This window comes from Phalaenopsis equestris, unplaced genomic scaffold, assembly GCF_001263595.1.
Source record: "Phalaenopsis equestris unplaced genomic scaffold, ASM126359v1 Scaffold000443, whole genome shotgun sequence".
NCBI classification, from domain to species: Eukaryota; Viridiplantae; Streptophyta; class Magnoliopsida; order Asparagales; family Orchidaceae; genus Phalaenopsis; species Phalaenopsis equestris.
The window spans coordinates 356,132-367,732 of record NW_018164884.1 but is presented as its reverse complement, the minus strand read 5'-3'; the positions used below and the strand labels follow the sequence as shown (position 1 = coordinate 367,732).

The 11,601-nt window shown below is 33.8% G+C and overlaps 1 protein-coding gene across 3 annotated transcripts in view; it reads right to left on the bottom strand.

The window, feature by feature from the left end:
- LOC110027773 overlaps positions 1-10,863 on the bottom strand; it is a 41,290-nt gene extending 30,427 nt beyond the window's left edge. The window contains exons 1-6 of one of the 3 annotated variants that reach the window (XM_020729322.1): positions 10,722-10,863; positions 10,552-10,650; positions 9,316-9,400; positions 6,821-6,890; positions 2,941-3,022; positions 2,796-2,849 (exon numbers count right to left, since the gene is read on the bottom strand). In XM_020729322.1, the coding sequence (XP_020584981.1) occupies positions 2,796-2,849; positions 2,941-3,022; positions 6,821-6,890; positions 9,316-9,400; positions 10,552-10,650; positions 10,722-10,832 (501 nt within the window). In that variant the 5' untranslated portion in view covers positions 10,833-10,863. The remainder of the gene's footprint in view (positions 1-2,795; positions 2,850-2,940; positions 3,023-6,820; positions 6,891-9,315; positions 9,401-10,551; positions 10,651-10,721) is intronic. The other 2 variants (XM_020729323.1, XM_020729324.1) reach the window with 2 other exon arrangements.
- Positions 10,864-11,601: the final 738 nt, after the last annotated feature.

Here is an 11,601-nt window from a genome sequence, read left to right as displayed (position 1 = left end):
ACCCTTGCATTTTCCCATCCAACTCCATTTCTCTTTCTAAAAAACAAGCATTTCACTCACCAAAACTTCATCATCATCATTATCGATTCATGTGTAAGTTAAAAATGCAAAAAAAAAAAAAAAAAAAAAAAAAAAAACTTTAGACATGCGGTGTTTCAACATAGTGAGAAAATTTGTATAAACATAGGTACTCATGGGCGTTGTTTCAACATGACGAAAAAAACTATAAAATTAAATATATGTGCATGCATTCCAATGCTGTGAGAAAATCCTACAATTTTCTCATGCAGATACCTGAAGGCATATGTGCGATTTTTTAAGCATGATTGGTTATGACACCAACCATGCACAATTTTTAAGCATATTGGTAAGACATATTACTCCTGAAGCAACTCTTTGCACGAGGATAACACTGAAAGGCTAAAAAATTTTCAATGAATGAGCTTCAATCAACTTAAAGCCAATAAATATTAAATGAATCTATAAGCATAATAATAAGACAAAAATAAGAGAGTTCTTAGGGCTAGCTAATAATAAAATAAAAACCCCAAATATAATAATTGTCACTGAACAGAGACTATACAAGAAAAAATATTTAAAAAAATCAAAATTACCTTACTTAGAAAAGCATGCACATTGGTAAATTAACCAACATGTACTTCAACAAACAAGTATAAGTTCTAAAAGATGAACGCGTAAGCATAAAATAAGCTCTAATCACCCACATGTGCTACCACGAATAAGACAAATGCTTACGCATGCGGCATGAGAATTATGCACATCTTAAACATAAGCTCGTGTTAAATTATAATTCATCTAAAACAGCATGTAAATAACACAAATTGTTTATCAAGAGCGATAAATTTAAAATTAACATAAACTTGCATAAAGTAAATATCATGTCAAATATATCCACTACTCAAAATAATGTGTGTCAGTAAAAATATAGATTGACTCTCTTGTCAGCATAATTTGACCCAAGGGCTCCATAGAAATAGCAGCTATGACAAAAGCACTCTGATGGAGTGCTTTGGCCAAACACATATTACAGCTATGACGTAACATGTGCCGTAATGGCTTTATATTCTTTGAGACGTGAATCATAAAGTACATTTGATATAACACTAAACTTCTATTAACTATGATCAACTTGAATTTATCCTTTTAGGCAAATACCTGCCCAAGGTTTGTAAGATCCACTTGGACGAGATAACCCAAGGTCTGACGGCTCCTAACAAATATTCTTCAATTAAATTGGGTATGCTAACTCCTTTGATTAAATAGATCAAGACCCATGACAACCAGGGACAATGAAACAATGAGACCTTGATAAAGTTCATCATATTCCCCTAAATATCTATTTACAATATAAAACATAAATATTCTATTAAATGTTCGATATTTAGCACAAAATGACAATCCTTAATGTAAAATGTTCTCTCATTATTGGGATGAGTATTTAATCAAGGCTTGACCTATGATAAATCTCAAATCACGGATCTTAAAAATCTTAGCAAAATGAGGTCAAAATATTCGAGTAATGTCTTATTTGCAATATAACATGTTTTCTAAAAAATTGACTACAAACCTATGATAGAAACTTTCTCATCGGGAAACCAAGTGCAAATTTTTGGAGCCCACGTCAAGTGCCTAGACTGATTTGAGTAAAGAGGGCGATTGAGCAAGCACTACAAGTAGCCGAGCACAAAGAACATTCAAGCAAGCCCTACGCGCAATCAACATAGAGCACGATAGCTAATAAGTGAAGGAAGAATGATAGGGAGAGAATGATGGGTGAGAGTGGCTCTGGAAAGGGGAACAAGAGCTAAGATATAGCCATGCTCTAATGCCAAGTTAAAAGAACAAACTTCGTTAATCTTATTTATTGAATATAAGACCCTATATATAGACAATAAATGAAAGTAATAAGAAACAAATAAAAAAAGGAGAATAATCATAGTTTCAGAAACATAAATGCACATTGCCCAAACTAGATAGTTTCCTGACATAATACTCTCATATTATCTCCCTAAATACATATTATTACACCTACAAAAGGAAAAATATTTGTACAGCAAAAAATAATTAAAAATAAAGAATACTATCTGTGAAAATGACCGGTGAAGTGCTTACTATAAGAATCTTTTTAGCCCCGCAATATTTAAACTAAAAACTTCCTGTGTCAACTTAGTCAAACCGTAAGACTTATTTATAATTTTAAGTTTTCAGTTGTTAAGCGAGTGTAGTGCTTTGAGGTAGCAGATATTCATGTGGCTCGTTGGGACAATATTGCAGAATTTGATGCAGAAATTTTTAGTCTTGCCTAAGAGTAAACTTAGATGAAGCTGTGTCCAAAAAGGATTTCATTTTCCTATCATAATATAGTCATACTCACTTATTCCGCAAGATTTCTTTCAATGATAACAACCAACTCTGAATAGTAGTCCCAACAATAATCAACATAACTTATCAGAAAACAAAATTTCTGCAGAAATACATAAAAATCTCAGTCAGCCTTACCGTTACTTGAAAAGGGGCGATTTCAATGAGTAAAAAGCTCACCATTCGGATGCTTATGCGAAGCTGTACTTTTTGCACCGAATTATTTTCCCGTTTACAGTTGGATACTCATATACTCAATATAAGTGATGAAATCAAGTTAAAAGGCAGGGAAATAAAGTTTCAGAGAACTACAAAAATGCATGCCTATGTAATAGATCGGGGGAAGAATGCAGCATTGCCTATCAAGGGGCGGGAGAAAGTATAGTGGATAATTTTGCTATAACATTTTATACCTTTAGTAAGAATTGGCTTGAAATTTTGTCCTCTTCTTCCCGTGTTCGAATTCCCTAGTAAGTTAAATGTGCCAACTCAATATTTCGGAAGAGAAGTAGAATTCCAATAAAAAACAAAAAAGAAAATACTTGATGGACTACTCGCCTTAATCAAAGTAACTGAAGACGTCCAAAGCCGTTCACAAGTTCGTGTTGACAGGTAGAATCTGGAAAACCATTCAAGGCAACTAATTTGGCAGCTCAAAGAAGAAAAGAGTAAGATTCACATGCTTTTTTCTAATAAATCTAAATGTAAATAGCCCACCATAAAGCCTATAAAACTCCTCTTCAAATTATTTAAGTTCACTCAAGTCAACGAATCAGGAAAATACAAGAAAAGGAAAAAGAACATCAGACATGAACATAGTCAATAAATTTAGCAGTTTTGCAGAATATATGATCCAGGAAACATCTACTATAAAGAGACTTGCATAAAAATTTTAAAAACAGAATTGAATAATATTTAAAACATGTGCACCAATTTAATATAATCACTTTGATTAAAGTTGTTGGCAAGTTCCCACACATCCTCACTGTCCTATTTTTTTTTTTTTTTTGTTATAAACCTCCACGATACTATATCATGGTGTTCTCCTCTGGTTCCAACTCATTAACACATGACTAATTAAAATTTTGCAATATAATCCTCTACTGATAAGTCTCTTTCTTGTAAATAGAAAAGTTTCAAAAAGACATCGTGTCGATTGTGTACTCAATGATATTTTCTCTGCATCGACTTCATTTTTATTAGGACGTGATACTGCTCTATACCAAGCATTGGTGCAAGCACTTGAGATTCTCCCACTATAGAAAAACACATTGTTTAATTTAATAGTAACTAACTTCACCATTCAGTCTGATAAAATGTCTTTATACTCAAATATTAATTCCAATGTCTAGCCATTCAATGAACTCATTTCGATCCATACAATCATTAAAATCTAGTAAATGAGACTTCACTCCAAACTCACCCTCTCTTCACATATGCTTCATGTCAAATCAACGAGGTATGAGTTCTTCCTCAACTAAGGGTCTGTTTGGGGCAGCTGTTGCTTATCCAACTTATCCAGATAAGCAGTTTATCTTGATAATCTGTTGATAAGCAGTTTATCCTGATAAGCTGGCTAACTGTTTGGTTTGTGTGTTTCGAAAACAACTGATTTTGGATAAATGACAATTCCACCTCTGTTCTGGATAAATTGTTTAGTTGTTTGGTTTGTGCGTCTTGTTTTGGATAAATTGTTTAGTTGTTTGGTTTGTGTGTTTTGAAAACAATGGATTTACAAATTTTTTTAGATAAATGAACAATCTGACACGCATAATTTTAAAATAAATTACTTTAAATTTAAGAAGAAAATAAACTCAGACAGAAGAATATATGCACGAGGAGCTGAAGAAAATGAAAGTAGCAAGTGAATCTCTTTAGCTCGATTTATGAACAAAATTCTTTAGATTAGCAAGAACATTAACACCAATCTATGAATAAAATAGCTCTATTCAATCTCCAAAAAGTAGCAAGTGAATCTCGAATACCAATTCCTTCTGGATAATTGGTTGATTCACAATTAAAATTCTTCTTGAAAAAAAACATTGAACTTAAAACAAGAAACCATCAACTCTTGCAACATTTCAAAATAAAAAATGAGTGGAAAACCTTGAATAGGAAACAAGGCACCATCGAATCGTACGACATTAAAAATCTATTCCAATGCCTGAAGAACATTGGATGAAAAGCTTTGAACTGTAACAAGGCACCTACAAATTTTGCGACATTGCAAAATCTATTCTAATGTTTCAGATTATTGGATGGAAAGCTTTGAACTAGAAACAAAGCACCAAAAACCATTGCGGTATTTCCTAATCTATTCCCTAGAAACATTGGAGGTCAGGACAGGGGTTAAAACATTGGAGGTCAGCACGAAAGCTTTGAACCAGAAACAAGAGGAGGCAGGGCACGATACTTGCCTTGGTCGAACCGGTGCGGAAGGATGAGAAAGGTGGAAGTTTTGGTTGTCTCTGTAACGAGCGATCTCTTTGTTGCCGCTCCGGTTTTCATCGCGGGAGAGAAGGGATCGCGAGAGATCCGTGCGAGAGAGGAGAAGGCAAAGGATAAGGCGAGCAATGTCGAGTGATCCCCTTCGTTGCTACTCCGGTTTTCTTCGCGGGAGAGAAGGGATCGCGAGAGATCCGTGTGAGAGGAGGAGGCAGAAGAGAGGGCGAGCGGTGTCGAGAGATCCCCTTTGTTGCCACTCCGGTTTTCTTCGCGGGAGAGAAGAAATCGCGAGAAATTCGCGCGAGAGGAGGCAGAGGAGAAGACGAGCGATGTCCAGAGATCCGTACGAAGGGCGAGAGTTGTCTTTCGCTCAAATGAAACGCGGATCGCGGGGACGTACCCGTGATCCGCGTCTAATGAAAATTGCCAACGGCTTATTTAAAAATGCCGGTTAAAAGTGTTTTTCAAACAGCTAGTGGTGTTTTCAAAACGTCGCCGCTGTGAATAAGCTCCCCCAAACACACCCTAAAGCTTCTTGATTAAAGGGGTTTTCTTACTTATATCTATTTGGTGGTCAATGCTATTGCTATGGATGGCTTTTTCATGTTGTCTCTTTTCAAAATCAACAAGCCTATGATACAATTAAAGGATTTCTATTTACACATTCCATAGTAAGCTCTTGAACATCTCTTTGAAGATTTTTCATTGGCAACAGGGTGGCTTTCCTCCAATTAGGATCTTGTTCGAGGCAAATTGGAGGCTTTAGGGTTGCTCAAATGTGATGGTATTGGCTTAGAGTGGGAAGTGATTGTTTATGTAGTTAAAAGTGTTAGGTTATATGGATTTAGGATGGAGAAATCAGATTAATACATCCCTAAATATTCAAGGTTGTATGGCTTTGACGCCAAATGAGACCAATCTAAAGTTTCTAAATTATGTATATGGATCAATTGTAGTGTTTGAAATGCTGTATAATTGAAAAAACGGGAAAAACCTGAGGAAAAAAAAATATTTGGAGAGGAAAAGGGACGGCGGCTGTTTTTTGGGGAAAACAGTGAGGTTATGATCTCCAGAGGCTAAACATGTGGATGTGTAGACATAGAGGGTGATCCTTCATCCATTCTTCATCAAGTTACAGACACACCACATGAAAGAGAAGAGAATATACCACTCTAAGAGAGAAAATCTTAGAACAAACTCGAAGTTCATAAAATGCAACAACCAAAATTACATAATAGGTTTTAATATGTTTAAATACATGAAAAAAATAATCCTAATGCATTCCTAAATATGACAAATAAGAGGCCCAACGGCGCCAGCTCGCTCTTGGGGGTGAACCTCCATGAACCGGCCAAGAAACCAAAATGGGTTAGGCTGGTTAGTCCACTCCGTCTTCATGGGATGTGGACTTCTGTGTCAACCATATTAATGCAAGATAATAAAAAGAAGAAGATTTCAAGGTTTGGCGGCATATCATAAGAATAATCCAAGCAGGAGTACAATTTACTAGATATCATAGATTTATAGAAATTAATCCAAGAAAAAAGAAGAGGTACTTGAGTTTTGCAAATGAAAACTGCGATTCCAAGTAAAACTCTCTTCATTTTTGTAAGCCGTGTCTTTCAGGAAAAAAATAGAAAGAAATAATCCTAATAAATAAGAACCATTAATAATATCTTATCATGACATCCTTGAAACTTGAATCACATTACTCAAACCAAATCCAAATAGCAGTGATCCGCAATACCTTAAATTATGTTGCCTTGCTACAATAGCATCCTTTACAAATATTATGTTACAATAATCACAGAAAAACAACAAACTATTAAAATCTTATCATATCTTCTTATCCATCAAATAAGCACTTAGATATTGTGTAACTAACCAAGTTAAGTTACGAGTAAAATGAACAAGAATATGATGTATGGTGATTTCATAAAAATGCAGTTTTATGTGATTTCAATAGAGAAGTCGCAGAAAAGTTATAGGGTACCTATGATCCCCAAATTTTGGGCGTGCACTAGCCAAAGTCCCGGTAAAGCCAACACCTACAACCACCAAACCTACATACACAACAACATATTTGTTATGTAAGGCTACACCTGCAGAGCATGCTCAAGCACGGAAAAAATTGATATAGTGGCAAACCATAGAATGATGTTAGTCTCAAAAATCAATTTAATAGTTAATTATACAATTATAAATAGTGTAGAAGGTAAAATGACCTTTATTTTATAACCTCCTGAAATTACCAGAGCAATTGGTTTTGTCAGATAACCAAATGATTTCTAACCATAATATGAACAGATATGAGCACATTCCATAAATGCTTTGTTTTCCTCCATAACCATATATCCCAATCAATGTTGGACAACTTTTAAAGCGAAGAAGCAAATTGGACAGAACTTTCCTTTAGATTAGCTATTTAGAATAGGAGAAATAATTATAACTTGCATCCCTTTAATGAACAAAAATTTTAAATTGCTTTCATAGCATGAAAGCTAAACCTTGAGAAACAGGTACAAAATAGGATCAGAAGTAAGGATAACTGTATGTCAAGCCAATTTTCATTTCCTATGGCCAAGAGCAAAAGAATATAACAAACCATTTTACATGTCAGAAGTAACTAAAGTGTACTCAACCTAATATATCTTCAATAAGTGTTGCCTTTACTAGGATAATATTTTTTTACCAATCCTTCCTAGTTTTTCCCAACATTGCATTTTTAATTTTCTAATTAGCGCTATAATTGAATTCATTAAACATCATTAATATAATTGCAATCTTATAGAATTTACCATTAAGTCTTCATGAAATTTTCTTATAGTGAACTCCTATAGCACTTCTCAATTTTAACCACTGTACTTTTAATATCATCCTTTATAATACTATTCTTCAACATAATAGTTCTTAAAGTACTTCAAATCCATCACACCTAGATATCATTTCATCTTCCACCGGATTGAATGATAATTATTTCTTGCACACATGCTAAAGTTGTATATCAAGTGCTTATCCTTGTTCTTTTCATACTAACGCTTATATTCTACAAAGTTCCTCCAAGGTTCAAACATTTCACTATAGAAAAAATTTCACCTATTAGAAAAATTTCATTTGGCAAATACCAAGGTCCCTTATCTTATATATTTTATGAAAACATCTCCATATCCAATATAAAGAAATAATAACATATAAAAAAATCATAATACTATGCCAATGAGTCAAACGTACTGTTGCAATTAATGTTTTCTTTCAGGAAAAGAAAATTTATAGGTTGTTATCTCTAGCAGGCGGGATTTAGTTTACATTATGAGGATTATTGTTGTTAGGTATTATGGTTGTAGCTCCTTTTGCACTGTTTTCTTTCATATTATGATAATTTTGCTTAGTGCTGATTAGAGATGTTATCTATAGATTATGTGAACTCTGGATGTTTTGATTTTTGCATACTGAACTTTATGGATTATTAGTAGCACGTATATGTATACATTGGGAGTTTTCTAAATATTTATGTGGTATTGAATGAAAATATTAATACCGTCCGACTGCAGTCCCCATCTTAGTTAATTCTAAGCTCAAATCGGGCAGTGACAATGTATTCTTGAACACTAAAGTAATTCCAATGGATAGAATTTCAAAAAAAATTGTAGACTTTATACTTCTACAGCATTATGAGTTAATCAATTTTCAACAAACTTAGTCGAAAAACAAACATTTAAAGAAGTTATCAATTAGATATCTTAGTTCCATCGGATGTAATTTCATTAAGTCTAATTAAAAGAAGAACAAACTTTTCAACAAGAAAAACTCTCTCCTTATCCATATAAAAGGATAGCATATTAGACTCCCTCCCTCCCTTTCTCTCTCTCTTCATTGCATTGACTTTTCAATACATGTTGATCAATTGATACAATTGACTGATCTTCAATCAAGTATGATTCTAATCTTCAGTAATATAAAGTTTAGATAGTGTGACTATTTTTTTTATGTAAATTAAAATTAGTATTTTAATGAAATTATATGTCCATGCCTAACTATGCAATTCAAAAAAAACCGAGAAATTTTATATAAAAAACTAAAAAATGTAAGGAATTGTTTAATTATTAATAAAATAATGCTTATTATTTTCTAATGTTCAACATCACATAATGATGAACAAAAATTTCTTTCTGTTCATAGTTTGATCCCAATTAATGGTGTTATTTTCATTTTAGAATCTCAGTGATAAAAATCTAAATAGTAAGTGAAAATTACATTTTTATTTAACTATGATATTATGATAATATAAAATTCCAGGATATTCACAAAAATACTAAGATCACAACTTAAAATACATATAACATTTTAGATGATGGTTAAGCATTGCATTCAAATTAATATCACGGCATTGCATGTCAACTCTGGAAGATTTATCACACAAAAAAGCATGCATCATAGTAAAACTAAAAGGCCAACAAAGTTTCATAAATGAACCAAGTAAATGTTTACCTGGTCTAGAAAGTTTTAGGGCACGATTGTATGCTAAAATTGCCATTTCCTCCACAGTTTCTTGGCTGGTATATTGCAAAGGGATCTGAAAGCCAAATACAAATGCACTTAACCGAAGAAATAATCTATATTTCATACATTTATACAATCTGCTTTTCCAACTGAACTGCTCAAGTTGCTCCAAATGTTGGCAACGTTAAACGCACTCTTAGCACTTTATGCTCTCATGAAGAAAACTTCATTTCACAAAATAACTAGCGGACCAAATACTGAAAAAAATGTTAAAAGAGGTTAAAAAGCTGTTGCAGGGTGATTGGGATATAAAAGAAGAAAAGAAAAATTTAAAAAGGAAGAGAAATAATGTAAAGGAGATAGCTCTTTCCCATCCAATTAGGAGTTCTAATACGGGAAAAACTATTTCGTTCTATTCTTGATTGGGACATGAAAGCAAAGTAAGAGAAACATTCTTTTTTCTCAGAATTTAGACCTATTTTTATTTAGCATTTAGAACAGCAACACCTTACAAAATTAGATAGGAGTCAAATAAATAATAAGTGAATGTCTCCCTTGTGTGCACTCTTCCATCTCGCATTATCTCTCTTGCTACACATAAAAATGTGATATGCATACCTCGTATAAAATATTTAATCAAAATTTATCGCTGAGTATAGGCACATCTCAACAAAGAATTCAACAAAGTCGAGCTAAACTTTGAGATCATAGAGCTACTCCTCATACACCCACATTCCTCAAGACTCTTATAGAGAAGATGATTATGAGGTTTTAGTCGTGGATTTCTAAATAAATGGTAAGCTCCTACACTGCCTCGAGAAGCACCAGAATTTTTTAGAGTAATATGTGGCAATCCATTCAAGGCATCACACGGAGGCATCCGTGATGTAACTTTGTTGCTAACACTTTGTCTAGGCAGAAAACATAAACTTTGAGTGATACTAAATTTTATTAATTATGAATCTTTTTTTCTCATGTTCCCGGTCTAATGAGGATTGAAATAAATTCTTTCCTTATCATAAAATAATTTTCCCGTCTTACTTTTTTGGCGTCTCCTATTTTCTACTCCCAATAGATTTACAGAGGCCAAATTAATCAATATGAAACACCAATTTCCTATTTTTTTTCCCTTCAAATCCCTATTACTGCCACCAATATAGAACAGATAGTATCAAGCAAGAAATGTGGTCTTCTTTTTTTATTCCTTTGGCTAAGGGTATGTACCTTGCCGAGCAACTGAATCATGGAAGCCTTGGAGTAAGGGATGAGGACTTCGAGGATTGTATTAGAAGCTCCAGGCACGGACATAAGCCAACCTAATGCCTGCAATTCGAATTCATCACTCCATTCCCAATTCAAGGTCTGATGGTCATAATGGTGAAGAGAGAGAGAACCTGCGAAGCTCCACCTGCGAGGAAAAGTACGGCCTGAGTGCGGCTCGAATGGATGTCCTCTACTAAGGCGCGAACCCTAATGTCCATGTTTCTATTTCCCGGCCCCTCCATGGCTCGAGCAGGCACTCGATCCAGGTTTTATCGGTGCGATGTCTTGGGGCATTTACATACATACCACAATCCTTGAGATATTTTCATTTAAACAGCTAAAATTACTTATGAAAAATTGTGTTTCACTTTTTTAAAAAAAAATAATAGTCGCTTTTTCTTTGCAATTTCTAAGATTTGAGTGTTATATTTATAAATATAAAATTTTAGTTGATAAATATATAAATTCATAAGAATTATGGGGTGTGCATGTAATTTTTTTTTTCAATTGAGGAACTTTTATTGGTATATGTGTTTAGGAGTGATTTTAGAGTAGAATTTTTATTGTGTGGATTCGAGTGCGCAGGTTAATCTGAGTTTTAGCTCGAAGTCTCAAACTAACTCAAGTTTGACTCACAAGTCAAGCTCAAGCTTAACTTATCTTATTATCATAGGCTCAAGTTTGATTTATGAGCTTGAGTTATTGTCTCAAATTTATCAAACTTTTTGATAGAAAAGCTAATTTGTAAAGGGAACTAGTTTTAAAATAATCAACAAAGGAAGTCGTGACGAGCTCACTGCTGAAGAGAAGATGATGAGAAAGTTGAGTTGGGAATGCCGGAGTCGCATCATGCCTCTACATTGAGAGATGGGAGAAGATGGCATCGAAGATGTCAGAAAGAAAGTGGCAACAAAAGCTTGTCGGAGAATGGAACTAGTGACATTTATGGAAGAAGAGTTTGTGAGACTTGCACAATAAGTTTATAGTTTACTTATTTATTGTAATTGAGCC